At 34.2% G+C, this 24,977-nt stretch overlaps 2 protein-coding genes across 2 annotated transcripts; both read left to right on the top strand.

Moving 5' to 3' along the window:
* The first annotated feature begins 2,891 nt into the window (after positions 1–2,891).
* Positions 2,892–4,164, top strand: LOC141397020 (uncharacterized protein C3orf38). The gene is made up of 2 exons (XM_073972807.1): positions 2,892–3,120; positions 3,187–4,164. The coding sequence occupies exons 1-2, from the start codon at positions 2,991–2,993 to the stop codon at positions 4,014–4,016; spliced, it is 960 nt and encodes a 319-aa protein (XP_073828908.1). The 5' UTR covers positions 2,892–2,990; the 3' UTR covers positions 4,017–4,164.
* Positions 4,165–12,417: 8,253 nt separating this feature from the next.
* Positions 12,418–24,763, top strand: LOC141398785 (uncharacterized). Its single transcript, XM_073976442.1, has one exon. The coding sequence runs from the start codon at positions 20,388–20,390 to the stop codon at positions 21,114–21,116; it is 729 nt and encodes a 242-aa protein (XP_073832543.1). The 5' UTR covers positions 12,418–20,387; the 3' UTR covers positions 21,117–24,763.
* The last annotated feature ends 214 nt before the right edge of the window (positions 24,764–24,977 follow it).

Raw genomic sequence — 24,977 nt, 5'->3', positions numbered from 1 at the left:
AGCGCCAAATAAAAAAATAAAATATAAAAATCACTAGCTATGCTGCAGAATATTTAGTCTGTTCCAGTACTGCTAGAAAAGACTTCCAAAAATAGCAAAAGTTATACCCAAACTTACGACAGTGAAATCTATTATCTTCTACTTGACAAGTTTGGCTGATCAAACATCAAGATTGCGGGCATCTGCTTTGCATACACATACGTTGACATTGCAGCTAGAATTTTTACAATGTTTGTAGTTTTTCCGTTCCCGTACTTTCAGAACTAATTTCAATTCAAATCAATATTTTACAAATCGTTATTTCGCAAGTATCACTATTAACCAATTTAACTTTGCCAATGCTAATAGAATTTGTTGTCCTTGTTCTCAATTTTAAGATAATATCTTATAGCTCATTTAGACTAGCCATAAATCCTCGACTGGATTTAATAAATCCAGTACAAATCTCATTGCATTTAGATATACATTTTGGAGGATTTAAATGGCAGTCAGCTGTTTTTTGTTCATAGCACAATTAACAAGGTAGATGCATCAGCCCATCTGATCGAATTTGAAACGTCAAAAGAATTTTTTGTAAATTAAATTCGTCTCAAAAGACGTACGTCAAATTACAAATTTATTGTTTAATACTGAAAATGTTAGCACATTATGCTACCAATGCTAACTAAAGAGCAAATAAAGAATTATTTTATCGCAGTTTGTCCATCTAAAATAAATAAACGAATTATTTTATCGTTTAGACATCATAAATATTAGTCTTGGTTGATTAAAATCAACTTTGTACATCAAAACAAATTTAATTTTTCCGCCTTGTTTACAAATTTTTACATTTTAAATTATTTTTAGTGTAGCAATTCACCGATGCATCTACCTTGTTTCTTGTGCCAGCTTGCAACTTTTTGAATTTTCTAGCAACATGTTGCAAAAAACAGAGTTGTATACGAGGATTTATGCCAGATTTAAAACAAATCCACTCAATAGGAGGATTTATTTTTGTATGGGAAATCTGGTAGATTTTGGCTGGATTTAGCAAATAAAACCTGATATTGCGCTAAATCCGGCTAATGGTGTCATATCTAAATGGCATATTACAGTGAAGTTTTTGTTGGGAAAATTCACCGATGCATCTACCTTTATTATTGTATAATTTCAACAACAGTAAGAAATGTCAACCCTGCTTTTGACAGAAGAAGCCATAAAAAGAAAAAAATTGTAATCAGCTGTTAGCTGTGTCCTACCTAAGAATTATTCTACCATGACTACCTGGTAGTCATGGTACAATAATACAGGTAGCATTATCATGCCAGCTGATGGTAACATAATGTGTCAACTGCATTGAATTGATGTCAAATTTTGACATCTTATGTTGCCAACAATTGCCGATGCGGCTACCTGTGTATTTGTACCATGCTGGTATTTCTGCCATGGCCTTTACCCTGCGTTTACAAATGACAGGACAGTTGAGTTCATGTATTGATTGTCAAAAGCCCAAAACTTCTCTGTGTGACGTAGGCGTCCAGACAACTGCAAAAACAGTTGTAAAATTATGAATGAAAATCATCGATTTCTTTTCGTTTTCCGTTCACATATTTTGTTTTTTACATATTCTTTTGTTTTCAGCACATTTGAATTATCATCTCACTTCTTTTTCACGAAAATGTCAAAAATTTGTTAACCCGGCTGTCTGTGGAAAAATGAAGGACAGCTGGAAGACAACCGAGAAATGTATGTATGTGTTAGTAAATCAGAGTTGTATTTGAAGACAAACTGTCTGGTGTAAACGCCTAGTTACTTAAAAAGGTATACATTTTATATGAAAGCAGTGTTTAGACACACAAATTTCTCGGGAAAGTAAATTGAGTTTTTAGGCAATAGGAGGTAGGAAAAAGTATTGAGGAGCTCTTTCCTTTCCGCTCTCCCCCAAGTTCAAGTTCTTTACATTTTTATATTTAACGTCCTTTAACTTAAATTCTGTCAAATTTTGGTAATAATCGGACAATCCGAACAGAAGTTATAAACAAATATTTACTTAGCATAGTACTGAAGGTCAAAGAAATTTCCAAACTTTTAGAGCTTGTCCTGCAAAACTCACTGTTCAGAATTAGCAAACTATTATTTGGAGGTGTCGAACGTCCTTTAACTTAAATTCTGTCAAATTTTGGTAATGATCGGTCAATCCGAACAGAAGTTATAAACAAATATTGACTTAGCATAGTACTGATGTTCAAAAAAATTCCCACACTTTGAGAGCTTCTCCTGCAAAACTCACTTTTTAGACTTAGCATACTATTATTTGGAGGTGTCGAATTGTTTTATAAGAAGACGATACAGTCAGTAAGTTGTCCTCATTTGAACTTCTATATATCAAAAACGGTAAAACTTAGTCCCGGGCCACACTAGAGTAATTTCACTGAAATTTTGACATGAAATTATGCGTCTCTAGATCGAGTTCCATAGAAGAGTAAAGTCATGAAATTGCTGTAGTGGGGAATTCGACATAAGAACACCTAATTTCATGAAATTTTTTAATGAAATTCACTATAGTGTGGACCGGGACCTACGAAAATACCATAGGGGTCAATCCTGTAGAGAATTTTCTTTGCTACAACATTTTTTGAACTATTCGATAGGACTTGCAGTTTCCGGTTCCCTTAAAAATCGCGAATTATTTTAAAAGCGCTCCGGTGATTTTTTTTTTTGTTTCTTGGTTTTTCTCATCTATGAACATTGTAGTTTCAGAATTCACTAAAACTTCCCGGGAGTAAGCATCTTCCATTTAATGTTGCTTTAAGAGCACCGTGAGCCTTTAGACGACGCCGTGATAATTCTACGTTACTTGACAACTAATTAAACGTATGCCCCCAGCTGTTAGATAACTTGGTTACTCTCTTAGACAACTCGGTTACTCGCTTTGTTTTTGTTTACCTCACAAATTTATATCATGATAATATTATGAAAAATAAAAAATATAAAATAATTCAATATTTAATATGCCATTTTCGGATTTAGAGAAGAACGGTGTTATAGATCTCCTGCAAAATGAGGAACAGAACCTACCAGTTTTAATGCAATTGGCTAGAACTGTGACCAAACATGTTGTGGATATTGATTCAACAGAAGGTAAGAAATAAAAAGGATTGGATTTATAAACAATTTACCTAGTCGTTTTATTTAATCTTTTTACAGATGCCCTGGAATTTATATTTACACACACCGAGGATTGTCTAACACTTTTGAATAAAAAAGCCATCACAAAAGAAATACTTTTCAAGTATTTGCACAATAAAAAAGTTGCAGTTCGTACAGACTTTACAAAAACGAATTTGATAAAGAATGTTATTGATTTCTGGAACACTAAAGAAGACTGTAATAGAACCGAGGCGAATGGAGAACAAAGCCCTTACCAAACATCATTCAATGAGACCTCAACATCCTTAAGTGGTAATGAACCGTCTTACGAGATAATAGAAAAAGTATCATATAGCACTCACCCCACCACAACAACGCTTTTCGAAGAGTCTGAATTCCCCATTAATTTATTGGCGAGAAAATTTTCCGAATGGTTTTTCAATAACTACAATCAAAACACTTTAAAACCTCAAGACTTTTGGCCTGATGCTAGACTTCGGCTACAAATTATCGCTAATGATGGTTGCGATATACATGATTGTGATAATTCCCAGGCCATTATAGAAACTCTATATGAATCGCAAAAGCTGTTTGGATTTTTCTTTAATCCCAATCTTACACATTCTGGTGTTCAAGGACGTATGGATGTTCATGGACTAGTTTTAGTTTTGGCATGTGGTACTTTGCACACACAATCAGATTGTGTAGGCATATTTGAGTGTAGCTTTGGTTTAATGCGGGATCCATTTTCCGAAAATAATTGGAAAACAAAGACTATACAATTAATGTTACGAAGTAAAGGAGCATCTAGTTTACCGTCATTAGAGGAGAGCGATACATTGAAAGAGGCTTTAACATTACCCATTACCCAAGGAGATTTGAGTTGATTTATGTGTTTTATTTAGTACATATTATTTTGTATTTATTTTGATGATATGCTTTCAATTAAAAGATCTGTTGAAAATCATTATTTAATTGTATGAAGAAACAAATAAATTTGTTAATTTTTAAGAAATTATGTTACAAATGATCAAATCTCTTGTCTATTTATTTTGAAACTAGAATTGAATATTGGCTTGTGCCATATTAAAAAATGTTTGGGTTTTTGGGTAGAAAGGAGAAAGGGAGCTCCTTCCCCTCCTCTCTCCCCTAAAAGCTTAAAGATTTTCATGTGTTATTTTCAATGTCTGGCATAAAAGATTCATAATAAAAAAGTCGAATATGAAGTTCAATTCATTTGGGTTTTGAGGGAATATAAACACCCCACAAATGTCCACGATTGAAATTGCCCTAATATATGGTATAGCCTAATATTAGGTATTTTTACGGTTTCGTAGGGGAATAGTTGACGACATATCAAATAATTCATCGTAAATGTGATGCCAAGTTTGTTCTTGGAGTTTTCATGTGGTTGTTTTCAACGCGCAACGCGTCACACAAAGGACCGTATATACAGCGGCCTTAACGATTGTAAACTTACCGAATATATGCGGACGTTTTCAAGCTCTAATCAAAACAAAAAATAAGGGAATAAAACTTGATCTAAGTTTGGAGAAAATGTGTGTGTTCGTTTACGCAAAATTTGTACAAATTGTTACTGGATGATGTTCGTCCCAATTTACATTAGGCGAGTTTACTTGCTGCAATTTTTCTCGTTCCCTTTTAAACTTGCCTCTTGCATTTATACAAAGCAATTCTGTTCCGACAAGTTTTGTTTTCAAATAATTTCAAAATAATGTCAAATACGAAAAATATAAAAGGAATTGCCAGTACGTGCAATTTTTTTTCATTTCCATTCCCAATAAACTCGCCTAATGTAAATTGGGACTTCGTTTACTCCACAAAAAGTTGCTGGAGTTGTATAAATTTGTACAAAATTTTCTTGTTAACCCAGATATGCCGAGTGTATTACATGTAGTACATCTATTATTTGTAGGTTTCTGTGCTTATTTTACGTTAAAATTTCTAATAAACTTGCTGAGGCGCAATAGAACATAACGGTGAACAAAGTGCACTTTGATAAATTTTGTCTGAAGTAATTGCTTGTGCGGATTATTTGTGATCAAAGATTTCAGTCTTGTGAAATTTGGAAAAGTGAGGGTGCCACCGTGGTGCAATGGTAAGCACTTGCACACTAAAGGTCGGGGGTTCGAATCCTGGCCAGGCAACATCAATTTTTCACATATTTGCCACATTTTTCAATGGTGGCAAAATACCCCTCAGTAATGTTGGCGACGTTTCTTGAGTATCTCAGCCTTGAAAAACTTCTCCACAAGTGATGTCTTAAGACACGCAGTTCGGACTCGGCGATAAACTGAAGGTCCCATATCATTGAGGTAATATGAATCGGGGTGCACTCATTGATATGACAGAAGTCTCCCTTGTCCCGTATGGGATGTTGTGGAACAATGTTTTTTTTTTTTTTTTTTTTTTTTTGTGAAGATGCCACGCAAACGGTGCTTTCATTTTTGATGGTTTTCTATGTTTTTCTAATTTTAACAGTTGTAAAAATCAATACGTAGCAAGTGTATATCCCATAAAATTTATTATATCTGATTTTAGTTGACACATTTCCTAGCGTACTACATGTGCACTGCACCCCGGTTAACTACCTCTCATAGAATTCCAAAACAAAAATGATTCAGTTATGCGGGAAAGGCAGTTACGAAAATCCCGCATAGCTAAAATCCCTCGATTGATGCAAAGAAATGTTGAAAAAATACGATAGCGGTGCTTCACAGACATATAAACGTCTATACAGTCGTCACAGGTGACGAATCATGGAAATATGCGTATAAGGCCGAAACAAAACAGCAATCGACCATGGGGTCTTCGAAGACGAGCCAAATCCAACTAAAGTTGTTCATGGAAGAAGCACTTCGAAAGAAATGGTCGCCTGTTTCTGCGGCTAAACTGATCATATGGCGACTATCAGGCATGTCACAGATTCCGATCGGAATGGTTGCAATTCCGAAATTTCATTTCGATCGTTTTTGTCTTATGTGCCTATTCCGTACAGCGAGGCGAGTCATGTCGCGTCGTCTATCGTCTCTGCGACAAAATTTAAAAAATGCACTATGTACAGCGATGGAAAATATTTTTTTATTTTATTTTTATTCGTTAGTAAAAATTGTCGCCGGAAAATGAACATTACGGCGACAAAATTTGACGTCGTCGTGCGACTTTTGCCATACGTAATGGAAAAATTGCAACTGGCAACGCGACACGACTCGCCTCGCTGTACGGAATCGGCCCATTAGCTTCTTTAGATTCCGATCGATTTTGTGAAGTCAAAAAACTTAATTATTTATTTTATAGCGAAATTAAATGTAAATTTGTTAATAAAACGACATTTTAATTATTTCTACGTGTTTTTAGAGTGTTTTAAAGTGGCAGATTTAAACAAAATAAAAATACAATTCCGTTTGCAAAATCAAAAGTGGTTTCATTCCGAAAAATTCTTCGTTTTTCGTTTTCTGAAGAAGCTAAATACGGAATCAATTCCACTTTCGATCGGAATTCGTTTCTGTGACATGCCTGTATATGGCTTGAAAAACGTATGACGATAAATTCTGAGTGGTACATTACAATTTGTTTGATGTCTGATGTCTTCGGAAACGAACAAGAAAAGTCGAATCATTGTGCCCCATGAAAATAAATTGGAAGTAGTGCAATGTAGACTAGTTCTTTCACGGCATGTTTTTATGCAGTTCAAACGGAGTCGTGAAAAAGGCACTCCATTCCTCACATCTTAACCGCATTTGGATGCAGTCCAAAGAATCACATCCATTTGTCACATTTTAACAACATCCGGAGGCAGTTCAATGGAGTCGTGAAAAAGGACCTCCAATTCCTCACAATTTACCAGCATCCGTATGCAGTGCAAACGGAATCGTGAAAAAGGCACTCTGTTCACTACATTTTATTAGCAGTTGTTAGAGATCCCTACATGTACATAAATCAGTTTGTACATCTCTACAGGCAGCGGACTACATTTCCAAAAAGAGATAATCGTGTTAACATTTCCAAACATTTGTTAATACGAACTAAATAATATTTAATTTGTGAACATTTTTCCGGTAACTCACGAGAAGAAAATTTTTCCAATGGAGTGCTGTTGGAGTACATGTCGAAATCTTAACTGGTGCAGTGCCAAAGGTTCAGTTAAAATGCAATGCCAAAGGGTCAGTTAAAATGCGGTGCAATGGAGTGCATCTTTCTGGGGTTACTCCCTTGTAAAAATCATGAGTGAAAATGCATAATTTGATGCACTTCCAAATCACTTGTACATATCATTTAACTGCCTCTTTGGAGGCAAACTTTTCGCTGGGTACATATTGATTCAAACCAAAGCATTTTGACCGGAATTGATGGGTCTTCCGCAGTACAGCCTTGACTTGCAACCTAATGTCTTCATTTGATCCCCGCACATCAAGAAAAAAAGGTGTGGTCAACTATTTTCGTCGCCAGAAGATGCTGTTGAAGCGTTCAAAAGCCATGTTTTGGACATGTCCCAGCAAAATTTATTTGAAGTTGTTCCTTGTGAAGTAGTGATTGAATAGCTTTTTTTGAAGCAGTCCACGCAGAGTCATGAAAAATGCAGTCCGTTCTTCACATTTTGACAATGTCCGATTTGAATCCATTTCATAAATTTTTCACATTTTAGAAATTTCAAAATTTTGCAAAAAAAAAAAAAAAACTTATAAAGACAAAGAACATAATTTGTTTCTTGTTAATTATAATAACAGCAATATGTTTGCATCCATAAAAAGTAATTTGTATACAAAAAATAATAAAAGCGATTTCGAACTACATCTTTGTTTGTAGCCAAAGAAGTAGTTGAATCATATGTTGTTGTGATTTATTCACTACAAAGAACTAATGCAAAATGTGTGCTTAAGAAGTAAATTAGACAGTATCCTCACTGCACCATGCCCTTGTAAAAATCATGACTTCTTTCACGTAAAAAGATGTAGTCCGAAATCACTTGCACTCATGATTTAACTACTTCTTTGGCTACAAACATTTTGCTGGGGTCTAATCCGGAGTGGAAAAAGTGCTTGAACAATTGGTTTGAGTGCTGTCAAAAGTGTATAAATAAATCATGATGGAGAATACTTTAGAAAACAACAAAACTATTTATACCCTATACCACAATGTGGAAAAGGGTATAATAAGTTTGTTTTCCCAAAAATTCATGTAACGCCGCGAAATATTCGTCGTAGACCCCTCATGTGGTATACCAAACTTCATATCTCGACGAGATAAAGCGATTTAGCGATGTGTGTCCGTCCGTCCGTCTGTCCGTCCATTAAAAATTGTAATCAAGCTAGAGGCCGCAATTATGGACCGATTGTCACGAAATTTAGTATGGAGGTCGGGTTTGGACCAGAATAGAACTGATTAGTTTTTGGCGATGATCGTGAAATGTTAAAGGGATGAAATGGACCAAAAACAAAATTTTTGCTCGATTTTGTAGCCGCTCTGTAGGTCGCAATAATAGTCCGATCGGCGCGAAATTTTAAACGTAGTTTTGGTTTGAGATGAAGAAGTAGCGTGCAAGTCAACGGTATGATCGGATAATATTTAGCGGGTTAAATTGATCAAAACTTTTGTGTGAAAATTGGTAAAATTTCTAATGCACATCTTATAACAGCTAGCCCGGAAGGCTAGTGCACAGGGATAGTGGTATAGGGTATCACATGGTCGGCCCCGTCCGACTATAGTCTGTTCTTACTTGTTTTGATAATAAATATTCGCGTTTTCATTATTAGGCCCGAAACTTTTCTAGAAGCCCTCCTAAATACATTATAGATGTAGATCCTCCATTATTAAATGTTGAAGCTTTTTGTCTCGAAATCTTTATTCCCCTGTTTCACTTGCGTTATTGTAGCAGATCTTGCTTTGCTCTTCTCACTGACGGCTTGATACACAGTAAAAAGGACGAAGCAAAATTTGGAAGACACCGATGCTATTATTTCAGCATGTGATCAGGAAACTTTAACTAAAACCCTTGAATTCTTTTAAAAAACTGTTGATGGTGTTTTGGGTAAAGTTATTACCAAGGTACATTTATACAAGGTAGAAGTGACAATCAGCTGTATTCTTACTTTTTTCGTAAATTTAGTTTTCAAAATGTAATAGGGTCTACTCATGAAATTTGAAACTTCGAAATTTGCTACCATAAAATATTGTTTTTCTTCCTAAACGTGTAATAAAAATGACCTACGACAGTTCAGAATGATTTATATTTACATTGTCATTCAAATTTGATCTATTTTGGAGAATTTTCAAAATGTATTTATATTTTTCCTGAGAAAATTTTTAGATCGACCCTATTATTCAATATTTTCTTTGACAATTAATTTTAAATACCAACAATGTTGTTTTTTTAAATTTGTTAGTTGTTGTAATTCATGCACATACCTTCTATAAATGTACCTTGGTTATTACTCAATTCTTCAATGATTACGCCCCAAACATAATAAAACTACATTAGTCTTTTGCATAGGTATATGCCGAGTGTACTACATGTAGTACGGCCTTAAAATCCAAGTTAGAAAATATTGCTCTGTTCCAGAACCTGCAAGAAGCTACTACTTTTTACTACGATAACATTTTTTCCTTTATGTTATCAGAAAAAATAGTAAAAATTAGTAGATTCTTGCAGTACTGGAACAGACCAAATATTTGTCTTTATTTTTTCTTCAGTTTTGAAATATTAGCAGTTAGAATAACACTATTTTGGAAAACCACGGTTAAAAAACATTTTTGTTTTAAGCCTTGAATATGAATCTATAGAAATTAAGTTGCCTGTGCAACTGCGCGCAGAATATGTGTTCAACCGGAGGCGATCAATTGTGATTTACTCGCGAGTGAAAAGTTGTTGGGGGGTGGTAAGTTTTTTTGGGTGCAATATTTTTGGAGGGGTTTTGGCAAGTTTATTTGTAGTGGGGTAAGTTATTAGGTGGGGGAGGGGGCAAGTTGCCACACTCAACTTGCTCGAATTCGAGAAGAGTTTTACTCTTCAGAGTTTGACTTGAGTATAGCATACTCTCGGGCGCACTTTAAATATTAAATGGAACACAATGCTATTTGTGTTTTTAAGGACTTAGAAAAGCGCCACCCTTTACTGCAATTTATTCTATCCAATTTTTTAAGATTGTTATCACAAAACAATTGTTTTTTCTTGGAACATAAGCTGCAGGAATTTGTTCTGGAAAGGAAATAGTTTTTATACCCTACACCACTATGTGGTAAGGGGTATTATGTGTTAGTGCATTTGTATGTAACATACAAAGGAAGCGAGATAGACCCATAGTTCCTTCTAGGGATATACATAGAATCACTTTGTGAGTCGATTTATGCATGTCCGTCCGTCCGTTCGCAACATACAGTTCGCATTTGTTGACCGATTTCGCTGAAAATTGGGGAATACCATTTTTTTTAGCCGTCGGAAGATCAAGTTCGAAGATGGGCTATATCGGTCCAAGTTTTGGTATTTTAAGGATGTTAGCCGCATTTGTTGCCCAAACCAGCTGAAATTTTACATATGTGGTTCCCAGTGGCCACGAAATTTCGCCACTTAAATTGAGCCAAATTATCTCGAAATCGGTTCAGATTTGGATATAGCTCCCATATATATTTTCGGCCGATTTCACGTATTTTCTGTACCAAACACGCTATATATTTCCGCTATATATTTCTAGAAATAAGTGTGCCAAATTATATCGAAATCGGTTCGGATTTGGATATAGCACCCATATATATTTTCGGCCGATTTCGTGTATTTTCAGCTCCAAACACGATATATAAGTCCGATTTCAATGATATTTGGAATGTGTGACTGAATTCGGTCTGGAAATAAATGTGCCAAATTATATCAAAATCGGTTAAGATCTGGATATAGCTCCGATTTATATTTTACATATTCACAGTGGTGTAGGGTATTATATAGTCGGCCCCGCCCGACTTTGATCCTTTCCTTACTGGTTTTATATATAATAAAGTGTGAGATCTAAGGCGATGGTATCTAGTGGAATATAGTTTTCAAGAGCCATGACAATTTGTTGGGAAGAAGGGTGAAATGTTCCTATACATTTTTATATACTACACCACTATGTGGGGAGGGTATTATAAGTTGATTTTGGACAAAAAGTTTGTAACGCAGCGAAATAATGGTCGTAGACTTATACTTATATATACCATGTCTCGACGAGCTGAGTCGATCTGGCTATGTGTGTCCGTCCGTCTGTCCATCTAAGCCTTGTAATCACGCTACAGGTCGAAATTTTAATTCGATCGTCACTTGGGTGTTGATGAAGGTCCCGGAGGGGACCTATTGTTTTTGGTGATATTCGGATAATATTCAGGGGTCGGAATGGGCAAAAAACATATTTGGAGAAAAGGTCAACGTTTTATTTCAAAGTCAATACTCGTATCTCTGTTACTTTAAGAGATATATCGGAAGCAAAACCTGCAAGGAAAGTAGAAAATATCACCTTTACAATGATGTAAAGTAGGCTGCCGTAGGTGGTGAAACAACAGAGATATCGCAACAATCCCCTTTTCCGATTTTTTTTTTTGTAATCACGCTACAGGTCTCAATTTTGATCGGATCGTCACGATTTTTTTGAGAGTTGATGCGGGTTCCACAGTGGAAGAAGCCTATTAAGTTTGGTGATGGTCGGATAATATTTAGGAGTCGGAACAAGCAAAAAGCTTATGGGGAGAAAAGTCAACGTTTTTTCTTATGCAAATATCTCCGCTTCTGGCAGGAGTATTCCAAAAGGAAAGCACGCCAAAAAGAAAGAAGAAAAGATCTCCTTTATATTGACGCAAAGTATGTTGGCGTAAGTGGGCAAACAACCAAGATATCGCAAAAGTCAGTAATATATCAAATTTTTCCATTTAGCGTGATTAAACTACGGGTTGGAATTTTAATCGGATAATCACGAAATTGGGTTAAATGGGGGCCTCACAGACGAAGAAGCCTATTGATTTTGGTGATAGTCGGATAATATTTAGGAGTCGGAATGGGGAAAAACTGAGAAAAAGTCAAAGTTTTATTCTTTGTGAATATATCAACTTCTAGTAGGGGTATTCCAAGTGAAAAGCAAGTATCACATGGTCGGCCCCGTCCCGACTATAGCCTTTGCTCACTTGTTATATACTTCATATGATTTTTATTTACTTACGAAATTCATTTTTAATTGTAACAAATGCTTCACCTTGAGGTAAACTATGAACTTGGCAAAAATAAAACAATTTGTTTAGTAATTTGTTATTTTCATTTTATTATTATTATTTATTTTTTTTTTCAATATTATAATTAATAATATTAGTCATCTTATAGTATTAGTACAAAAATTAAATTTATTTGACACATGATCATATGCTTATAATTCTAATTTAAAATAAACTTAGGTTGTTAATTTTATAAATACTACAACTAATTACAAAAAAATGAGATTTTTCTTTTCAATTGCGTTCAAGTAAACATATACACGAAATTATATATAAATTCCTAAAAACCATTTCTTGCCAAAGCGCATTTTATGTGCGTCAAAAAAGAAGATTGGGTTGTATCTACATACATTATTTAAAAAATTGCGGCATAGCCATTATTAGAAATAATAATTTCCTAAACCATCCTATGTGAATTGAATTACGTTAATTGATTTTAGGACTCTTAAGTCGCTGGTCAAATAGGGAAATATTTCTGAGCAGCACCCAATCCATGCTTTTTTTAAAAAAAAAAGTTTCAGTGTAAAATTTTTCTACATCCGAACAATGATTGTTTTCTTAGTTATTTTGTCGGTCCCTTGACTGTCGCTATAAGCGATTTCGACTGCACACACATTAGTAGTAGAATAAAAAGAAAACACAGGGTATCATTTAATGAAATATAATATGCAAAAAGTTACAGAAAATGTACAAAAAGATGCAGCGGCTAGATTGAAAGAAATCGAATTACTACTGGGAAAGGGAATGAGTTATAACGAAGGGAAAAAGAAATTGTGCTAAGAAAAAAAAAACGTATTGCTAAAACTAATGCCCAGTGGCAATAGCAAACAAATTCTGTGCAAATCGCTGTTAACGTCTGTCTCTCTTATCAATTAAAATTTAAACATTTCTCCTTATAACCATTTCTTTTTTCAAACATATATGTGGAATTTAATATTACCCCTAATTAAATCAAAAACACAAAATAAAGAATTGGATTTCCTTCTCCATTCTAATGATTCCAAGCTGATTGTTATTAAATATTAGAATGTTGGTAATTTAATCTATCATCCGACCAATCATTAATGGTCATGGATGCAGCAAATATTTATTCATATTAATAGTGTAGGACCATAAGATCCTAACTAACGATTTTTAATAATTAATAGATATACCCAATGGGTCATTTATGTAAATAATAAAATATTAATATATTACAGACCTCATTATAAACAAAATATAGGTCGTGCAACTCTTTTCCTAAAAATTATTATAATTAAAATTTTTAGAAAATGGATCTATGTTCATATTTTAGCGGGGAAGGTGGCGGGCACGTTCAATGAAGGCATGTTCGCCATTGCCTAGTAATAACAATAGCTAAAGGTACTATCCAATAATAAATAAAATATCAGGAAGCTATTATTACGCCTTCATTGATTGATTGATGCCGCCCGTCCTTCCAATACCGTAAGAATTACGCATGTAGATGAAAAAAATTACTATTAAATCGATGTAACAGAATTATATCTTATAGTTTCAACTGCAATTTTATAATTTAGTAAATATTACGCATGTAGATGAAAAAAATTACTATTACATCCATATAACAGAATTACGTCGTATATTTTTGAGTGCAATATTCTAATATCGTAAAAATTACGCATGTAGATGAAAAAAATTACTATTACATCAATATAACAGATTAATGTCGTATATTTTCGAGTATATTTTTCTAAAGTATATAACTCAAGCAAATATATATAAAATTCATACGTAAAGACTTCTTTGTAATAAATCGGTATTTAAATCCAATATTTTTAATAGAAATTATCAAAGTGTTTAAATACATGCCTTGATTGTCTAGATAAAAGCAAACAGAATCAAATATGAGATAAGACTTTGTACAAAAACATCTATAGAGTAGCTACCGTACGGTAGCTTTTAATTAAAGTGATAATTTTAATTTTTATTTAGAAAGCCTAATAGATTCGGTAGTGAATAAAATCATTACATTTAGGCGTAGAAGTGTTAACAACGCAGGTGTGATGCAAATAAGTATTATATTAGTGGAAATAACTGAATTTGTATGTAATAAGATTCAAATTAATCCAAGTAATGTAAATTTTCTCAAATAACCAACTCAAGAAAATATTAAGGGGTGCACTGAGGGAAAACCCCGTTGCGAAATCAAGCACGTATGCTGTCATTTTCCCAACGACCCGTGGGATTATTTTTCTCAACAACGGCTGTTGGTGAATTGTACACGAACGTACTCAAATTGACACCGAGACGTGGTCAACTTTCGGTACCAACAATGGCCGTGCTTAATTTGTCCACCGATGTGCTCAAAATTACAACTTTGCGTTTTTAATATTGGTAATTGCAGCCGATTACACACGAGTAAAAAATGACAACATTGGTGCATGATTCATACACGGTCGTTGTCAATTTGACCAAAACCATCTATAGAGTAGCTACCGTACGGTAGCTTTTAATTACAGTGATAATTTTAATTTTTATTTAGAAAGCCTAATAGATTCGGTAGTGGATAAAATCATTACATTTAGGCGTAGAAGTGTTAACAACGCAGGTGTGATGCAAATAAGTATTATATTAGTGGAAATAGCTGAATTTGTATGTAATAAGATTCAAATTAATCCAAGTAATGTAAATTTTCTCAAATAACCAGCTCAAGAAAATATTAAGGGGTGCACTGAGGGAAAACCCCGTTGCGAAATCAAGCACGTATGTTGTCATTTTCCCAACGACCCGTGGGATTATTTTTCTCAACAACGGCTGTTGGTGAATTGTACACGAACGTACTCAAATTGACACCGAGACGTGGTCAACTTTCGGAACCAACAATGGCCGTGCTTAATTTGTCCACCGATGTGCTCAAAATGACAATGTTGCGTTTTTAATATTGGTAATTGCAGCCGATTACACACGAGTAAAAAATGACAACAGTGGTGCATGATTCATACACGGTCGTTGTCAATTTGACACCGGACGTGTATAAATTATGCACCACCACCTGCATAAATCATGCACCAACGTTGTTACTTCCCAGCAAACGAATCGTACCGATATCGTAACGAAATCGGAACAAAATTCGAACGATACGTCCGATATCTGATCCGAAATCGTAACGTTATCTTAACGAAAGTTGTGGTTGACATAATTGAAAGTGGTTGACATAATTTCGAAACGAAATTTCGGATCGATTTCGATCTGATTTCGTAACGAAATCTGAAGAAAATCCTTGGGAAATTCGGAAAGGAAATTTCTTTCCCACATTTGCTCCGAAATCGGAACGAAATCTGCACAAAATCTGAACTATTTCCTCTTCGAAAAATCGTTTAGAAATCGGAACGAATTCTGAAAGACTTTTCTTCCGAAATTGTTCAGACATGTCGGACATCAGACATTTGGTTTGCTGGGTTTGTACACCGACGTGCATGAATCATACACGGTCGTTGTCATTTTAGCAACGACCGTGTATGAATCATGCACGACCGTTGTCATTTTTTTACTCGTGTGCAATCGGCTGCATATTTACCATTTTTTTTTTCGTGTGTAGTGTGTCATCATGTTGCCGTTTGTTTTGATGTTTTCTTTGTTTGAGGTTGAGTTGGTCGGCAACATAGTGAGTTCATTGTATTCTTTGTATTCATGTTTCTTTTCTTTGTTTTGTTGCTCGCTCATATGTAGGGCAAAGATCTCGAGTTCTTATTAGAATTCGAAATCGTATTGCGATGAATCAGAGTTCCGACCAATGGGAATGAAGAATATCCCAATAGTAAATTATTTGAGTGAATTGTAAAATATTTGATTTGAATGAAAGACTCAACATATGTAAATGAATACAAACACATGTACACCCATGTAAATGTAATTGCATTGAACTCTTTTCTGATTGGTTAAGGGTAGCTTGATATTGAGTAAGTTTTTAGAGTAAGAAACTCAATGTTAGATTTAAGATTCAATATAGAAACGGAAGAAAAATAAAGAGGTCAGACTTATTCTGACGTTCTTGCTCTATAAGCAAGAGTAACCAAACTCAGTGTTTGTTTTTACATGGCGATCCTGCCAAATTAACTTGCTCTATAATCGGCAAGTATTCCTGCTTTCCATCCGCAGAGGACAATAGCTGATCCTGCGTCAAGCCGCAGAGGAGTTCCTTTGAAGATACTGCCATACTGCCCGGGCAGTCCGATCCAAGCCAGAATCGTGGATCAAAGAAGAAGGACCACCACCAACCAGATGTCAGGCCCTCAACCGATTACAATAGAAGAATATAGGAGAAGGAATCAACGGAGGTCTAGAGAGGAGGACCGGCTCACGGAGATTCCTTTGGTCGACACCCCTCGCCGTAGAGGAGGCTATACATGGAGGCTTAAGAAGGAGAAGGCCCTTCTTCTACGGGAAATTAATTCAGATCCGCCACCTCCTTGGGACTGGGCGTCGAGGTTATGGTTACGCGTAGACGAGATTGAATTCCTCATAAGGAATTATCTCGAAAATAGGAAGTAAGAAAACAAATTTTTAATTAATTAAACGCTGCATCAATCTGCAGACGTTATGGCCAGTAAGCGCTAGCCGCTCGTGGTCAAAAATTTTTTTTTTAAATAAAGAAAGATTATGAAATGAAATAAAACAGTGTTCAAAATTTTGTAAACTATGGGAAGCACCCAGACAAAGATAAGCGAGGTAATTCAAGCAACTGCTAATGCTCCAACAGCAGTAAGTGTGAGCATAGAGGTATTAATATTAGTTTGCGTTATTATAACCATAGTAGCAATAGTAAGATATTTAAGGAGATATGTAAAGAAACAAATTAGGAAGCAACAGGCCAGATTAAGTGCGCTACAATAAGTTCAAATTTTATTGATAAATGTTTTTCTTTAAGAGATTGTAATAGCTTTAAGTCCATAATAATGTGTGACCATGGATAAGGTTTTACAGTCTTTGGGTATATTAGTATCAAATGCGAAAAAGTCATTGAGCAAACCATTTACAAGGGATACCATTGAGAAGAAGAAATTAGAAATAGCAAACCTACAAACAGATTTCGACGAACTAATAGGAAGGGAAAAATACGAAGATCCAGTTAAATATAGGAAAAGATTTAATGAGTTAAAAGCGGACGTTTTAAGTTTGTTGTTAGAACACTCAGAGTTAGCTCAGCAGGTTAGAGAAAAAGATAGTGTAAAACAAGAAAACAAGATGGAGACTAATGATCTGAAGACTATTGTTGCTTTAGTACCGTTTTTTTTCAGATAAAAAAGAGGATTTGGAAAGTTTCACTGCTAATCTAAGGTTAGTATACGAAACAGTTCCTGAGGAAAAGAAAGAATTCTTCTTTAAGTATGTTTTTTGCTCAAGATTAGATAGTCGGGTCCAGAATAGGATTAAACAGAAAGGAATACCTAAGAATTTCACTGAGTTATTATCTGCCTTGAAGACGGCCTATAAGCCCGTAAAATCATCAAATACTGTTTTGAACGAGTTGACTAGTTTAACTTGGTGTTTGAAACAACATCCATTTACATTTGTAAATGAATACAAACACATAAACACATGTACACCCATGTAAATGTAATTGCATTGAACTCTTTTCTGATTGGTTAAGGGTAGCTTGATATTGAGTAAGTTTTTAGAGTAAGAAACTCAATGTTAGATTTAAGATTCAATATAGAAACGGGAAGAAAAATAAAGAGGTCAGACTTATTCTGACGTTCTTGCTCTATAAGCAAGAGTAACCAAACTCAGTGTTTGTTTTTACACGTGTTATTGAAAGAGAAAAGACGCATTGTGCAAAAAATTTATTGAAAATGAATAATATTCAAGGCGTCAAGACGTGTATAAATCAGGTGTGATGCGAGTAAGAATTATAATAGTGGAAATAACTGAATTTGTATGCAACAAGTTAGGGTTTGAAACAAGTAATGTAAATTGTCTCAAATACAAAACTCAAAAAAGTATTATTAATAATTAATTAAAGCTGTGTCTGAATTTAAGCCCAATAATAAAAATAGTTGTTAAGTTTCATAATTATAATAGAGGGGAAATTGACAAAGATGTGGAGATGATTTGTTTTTGAAGGATGTCAGATTCATCTATAACGGCCAATAACACCAACCAGAGGCAGGGCAACCAAACTACCGAAAAGTGAGGAGGTCAAAATCTCTTCACTGCATCAGTTCGCCAGGCTGGCAGATATGTATTATGCTTGCTAAGCATATTAACACCTTGACTGCCAAGGCCATTTTCAGAAAACTGGCCAAAAATGACATTTTGATGAAGAAGGACCTACGAATTATCTCGTAGTTGGCTTCTGGGAAAGAGAATTATCTCCTTGTAAATTTATAAACATTCTTTAAAATTACTGTTATAATTTTTATTATTATGATTGTCTAGGTAAAAGCATACAGAATAAAATATGATATAAGTCTTTGTACAAAAACATCTATAGAATCGTATATGTAAATTTTATATGTAAATCAATATGTAGTAGAATAATTCAATATAATATATTTAATGATGATAGAGTCCTATCTACAGATCCAACAATTATGTAGTAATGTAACATTATGCCTATAAGGCAAAATGCTTAGTGGTCCCATCAAAATAGGCGTGTAATGTTGAGATGTATCGATCAGTTTGTGAAGGATGTGTTGAATAAACATTCTGAGTCTATTAAACAAATTATTGTGAGGTAAAAAAAAAACATATAACGCATAAGACCAGTTTGTTAAAAACCGGCATTGAAAGCTGATCGTAAGTAACAGAACAGTGAATACATTTAATAAAAGTGAAATAATAAATTAAATAATAATAAATATTAATAAGGTCCGTATTGTAAATAACTGAATTTGTATGCAATAAAATTGAGTTTACACCAAGCAATGTAAATTTTCTCAAATGCCTAATTCTTTTAGGGGTTGATATTCGCGAATAATAGTGAATTGATAACAAATAGGAAAAACAGTATGAAAAGTAGGTTTTAAGTGAAATGTTATAAAAAGTATTGGAATTTTTTCAAGAAAGTGTACAAGTATGAAGAAACTATTTCTAGAAAAAAAATTCGAGGCAGATGAAAATAATTTTCTTAATTGTGCCAAATTATAGAAAAAAATAAGAGAATTACTTTCGAGGCAGATGAAAATAATTTTCTTAATTGTGACAAAATTGCAAGGAAAAACTGAAAACTAAATGTGCAAATGTTGTTACAAGGGCAACTAGAGAAAAGAAATAGTGGTACGTTTGTGTGTTTGTATAAATAGAGATGGAAAAATAAAGAAGTCAGACTTGTTCCTGACTTGGTCTTTGCTCATATCGGCAGAGTAAGAAAAATATAAATAGTTGTTCAACATTTATTACAGAGGTCGCACAAGTGGCTTTTTATTAAAATGAAGTCATTAGCAATTACAATTAGGCGTTCAAATGAAAACAACGCCAGGTGTTTATGCGAATAAGAGTTATAATAGTGGAAATAACTGAATTTTTATGCAGTAAAATTTAATTTAGAAAAAATATGTTGGACAATGGGTTAGAATTTTAATTGAACTCAAAATTATATTGTTATCCCAATAGTAGATTCATTGAGTAAAGTTGTAAAATATGAATATGAGTGAAAGACTCAGATGCATGACAACATATGTGGAATATTACAAGTACACATACATATGTAATTGTATCGATATTGAACTCTTTTCCTATTGGTTGGGAGTTATTCAATATTGAGTATTTTTGTGATTTTAGAAATTAAGAACTCAATCTTAGATTTAAGAATTTTTATATAAAAACAGAAAGAAAAAATAAAGAGGTCGGACTTGTTCCTGACATCAAAAAAAAATAGCTTGCTCTAACAGCAAGTAAAAGAAAAAGTTGAGTTTCATTACAATGTAAAGATTACTAAAGGGTGATTTTTTTGAGGTTAGGATTTTCATGCATTAGTATTTGACAGATCACGTGGGATTTCAGACATGGTGTCAAAGAGAAAGATGCTCAGTATGCTTTGACATTTCATCATGAATAGACTTACTAACGAGCAACGCTTGCAAATCATTGAATTTTATTACCAAAATCAGTGTTCGGTTCGAAATGTGTTTCGCGCTTTACGTCCGATTTATGGTCTACATAATCGACCAAGTGAGCAAACAATTAATGCGATTGTGACCAAGTTTCGCACTCAGTTTACTTTATTGGACATTAAACCAACCACACGAATGCGTACAGTGCGTACAGAAGAGAATATTGCGTCTGTTTCTGAGAGTGTTGCTGAAGACCGTGAAATGTCGATTCGTCGCGGTTCGCAGCAATTGGGTTTGTGTTATTCGACCACATGGAAGATTTTACGCAAAGATCTTGGTGTAAAACCGTATAAAATACAGCTCGTGCAAGAACTGAAGCCGAACGATCTGCCACAACGTCGAATTTTCAGTGAATGGGCCCTAGAAAAGTTGGCAGAAAATCCGCTTTTTTATCGACAAATTTTGTTCAGCGATGAGGCTCATTTCTGGTTGAACGGCTACGTAAATAAACAAAATTGCCGCATTTGGAGTGAAGAGCAAGTCAAGTCTAAAGTCTACAGAAATAAGCCAGCAACTATTCCAGCTTTGGAAGACAACATTTCCGAAGAAATTCGGGCTATTCCGGCCGAAATGCTCGAAAAAGTTGCCCAAAATTGGACTTTCCGAATGGACCACCTAAGACGCAGCCGCGGTCAACATTTAAATGAAATTATCTTCAAAAAGTAAATGTCATGGACCAATCTAACGTTTCAAATAAAGAACCGATGAGATTTTGCAAATTTTATGCGTTTTTTTTTTTTTTTAAAGTTATCAAGCTCTTAACAAATCACTCGTTATTAGGGATTAAAACGTATTTCAATAACTTCAGGTGTGATGCGAATTAGAAATATAATAGTGGAAATAACTGAATTTGTACGCTATAAAAATGAATTTGGAACAAAAATTGCAATTAACATAAACAGGTCGACAATTTGTTTGAATCTATTTCCATTTAAATTCGTATATAGCAATTTTTATAAGAAATTTAAAGATTACAATTAGACGTTAAGACGTCTATAACTACAGGTGTAGATGCGTGTAGAGTTGCGTCGTTCATGAACGAACCGGCTCAAAGGAACGATTCCGTGATTGGTTGGGAGTTATTCAATATTGAGTATTTTTGTGATTTTAGAAATTAAGAACTCAATCTTAGATTTAAGAATTTTTATATAAAAACAGAAAGAAAAAATAAAGAGGACAGACTTGTTCCTGACATCAAAAAAAAAAAATAGCTTGCTCTAACAGCAAGTAAAAGAAAAAGTTGAGTTTCATTACAATGTAAAGATTACTATTAGGGATTAAAACGTATTTCAATAACTTCAGGTGTGATGCGAATAAGAAATATAATAGTGGAAATAACTGAATTTGTACGCTATAAAAATGAATTTAGAACAAAAATTGCAATTAACATAAACAGGTCGACAATTTGTTTGAATGTATTTCCATTTAAATTCGTATATAGCAATTTTTATAAGAAATTTAAAGATTACAATTAGACGTTAAGACGTCTATAACTACAGGTGTAGATGCGTGTAGAGTTGCGTCGTTCATGAACGAACCGGCTCAAAGGAACGATTCCGTGAAAAGAACGAACGGATCCGTATCCAGCCCATTCTTTTATATCGTTCATTTAGATCCCCGATGGACGAGTCACTGCTGCTTACAAAATTAGTTTTGCAGTCAAACTCTAAACAAACGCTGCGTTAGCGCAAACAGCACAAATTTCCACACAAAACAAACAATGATTCAGAGAGCTACTCTCGCTCAGTAACTCACCTCGTTCAGTAGCACATCTCGGTCATATCTTTCTTTTGCATCATTCTTTCATCTGGTTCTTTCATGTCAAAACCACCACCACTACGTTGAGAAACAAAACCACCCCCATTATCACACAATGTGTCATTCGTGAACGAACATTTTCAAAAGAACGATTCGGTGAAAAGAGAGACAGTCATACGCAGCAGAGAACGAAGGACATCAAAAGAAAAAACAAAGTCAAATGTATTGTTGAACGAAAAAGAGCCAACGAACGAAGTAAACGACCCGGATCTTTTTGGTGAACGGAATGAAAAAGATCGATCCGCTCAATTAACGAGATTGCCCAACACTATATGCGTGTAGTGTGTCACCAACACATTATGTTGCCATGCACTTTGATGTTCGATATTTTGTTTTGTTATGCTGACCAAGCGCCACAACGAGTTCATTGCTTTCATGCTCTGTTTTTCTTTTTGTTTATCAGCGCCACAGCGAGTTCATTACTCACTCATATGTAGGGCAATGGTTTAGAGTTCCAATTGGAATTCAAAACTATTGTAATGAGTCAGAAGTTGGCCAATGGGATTGAAGAATATCCCAATAGTAGATTGATTGAGAAAAGTTCTAAAATATGAATATGAGTGAAAGACTCAAATGTATGACAACATATGTGGAATATTACATACATATGTAATTGAAACGATATTGAACTCTTTTCCTATTGGTTGGGAGTTACTCAATATCGAGTATTATTGTAAATATTAGATATTAAGACTCAATGTTAGACTTAAGAATTTTTGTATAAATATCACATCAAAAAATAAAGAATTCAGTCTTGTTCCTGACATCAATTTTAGACTTGCTCGATTAGCAAGGAAAATCAAAAAAGTAGTTTTATTTTTTTTTACTTTACATGCGAATAAGAATTATAATAGTGGAAATAAATGAATTTGTATGCTATAAGAACTTAATCGTTCTAAAAAATGATATTCCTTATAGACATGCAAGTACCGTTCGTGATTTATGCCGACTCTGAGAGCATATTGATTGATAAGGAGCAATATCCAAGGGTTGTAGTGTGTCACCATCACATTATGTTGCCATGCATTTTGATGTTCAATATTTTGTTTTGTTGAGTTGGACATTGCCACAGCGAGTTCATTGCTTTCATGTTTTGTTTCTTTGTTTCAAAGCGTCACATAGAGTTCGTTGCTTTATGCTCACTCATATGTAGGGCGACGGTTTAGAGTTTCCAATTGGAAACTCAAATACTATTGTAATGAATCAGAATTCGGCCAATTGGAATAAAGAATATTTCAATAGTAAATTTGGTTGAGTGAAATTCTAAAATATGAATAAGTATGCAAGAATCAAAATGCATGACAACATATGTTACATACACACATACGAATGTATATAGTTGTAATATACCTCTCTCTATAAAAAATAAATTATAGACGAAGGCACTTGGAGAAGAAAAAAAATAACCAACATACCAACACTTCTGTCGGATCTCCACCACCTTTTTGGAATATTAAATGTTGTTTTAAATTATCTAATTTGGGAGAAATATAACAAAACGATGGCTAGCTCTAAAGCTCTAAATAAGAAATTGGTGGAAGAAGTACAGACAATGAGGAAAACGTTGGCTGAGTATGAACCGGAGATAGCCAATCTGATAGCTAAAATAGTGGAGGCAAATAAATTGTAACAGAATAAGTATACAAGGATCCTCGATTTTAAAAAAACTTCTTAACAGAGCAGCTGAAAATACTAGATCCTCAATCTTCTTTATTGGCAAACAATCGAAGGCGTAGCACTGTCTTAGCTGAAGAAGCAAGGCGGTCCAGTTCTGTGACACTTGTTACGCAGAAGACACGGTTTAGAATAAAAAACTCAATGATAGATTTAAAATTTTGATATAAATATGGTATGAAAAAATAAAGAAGTCAGACTTGTGTCTGACATCAAATAAGCTTGCTCTATCAGCAAGCAAAAAGAAAAAGAGTTTTTCTTTACAATAGCATAAATGTAAAAAAAAAATGCAAAATAGGCGACAGAACGAGAACAACTCAGGTGTATGCGAATAAGAATTATAATAGTGGAAATAACTGAGTATGTATGCACTAAGATATAATTTAAACCAAAACTGATGTAAATTCTTTTCAAAAACACATCACAAAAAGGTTTTATAAATTCATACGTACAGATTTGTTTGACCAATGCAAAAGCTTTAAGAGAGCGGAATCAACAAAAAACATTGTCTGCATTTTACTATATATGCAGACGTGGAAAGTACTTTAAGATATGTTGATGGAGAGCCCAATACCAGCAGAAAAACAGAGCAGGTAAAAGAGCAAAGTCCATGGGCCTTTAGTTATTACATTAAATGTTGTTTAAATAAGTTTTTTAGTTATACTGGTCCCGATGCGCCAAAAGTCCGTTTAAGAAAATGTAGTTAAAGATTGTAAATGTTTGTTTAATAATTATTTAAACGAACGATTAGGAATTACATTTAGGCGACAGAACGACAACAGCTCAGGTGTATGCGAATAAGAATTATAATAGTGGAAATATCTGAGTTTGTATGCAATAAGATATAATTTAAACCAAAACTGATGTAAATTCTTTTCGAAAACACATCACAAAAAGGTTTTATAAATTCATACGTATAGATTTGTTTGACCAATGCAAAAGATTTAAGAGAGCGGAATCAACAAAAAACATTGTCTGCATTTTACTATATATGCAGACGTGGAAAGTACTTTAAGATATGTTGATTGAGAGCCC

The sequence above is a fragment of the Musca autumnalis genome, unplaced genomic scaffold (genome assembly GCF_047663935.1).
Source record: "Musca autumnalis isolate F117 unplaced genomic scaffold, ASM4766393v1 scaffold_3, whole genome shotgun sequence".
Taxonomy (NCBI): Eukaryota; Metazoa; Arthropoda; class Insecta; order Diptera; family Muscidae; genus Musca; species Musca autumnalis.
This window is presented reverse-complemented; position numbering and strand designations above follow the sequence as displayed.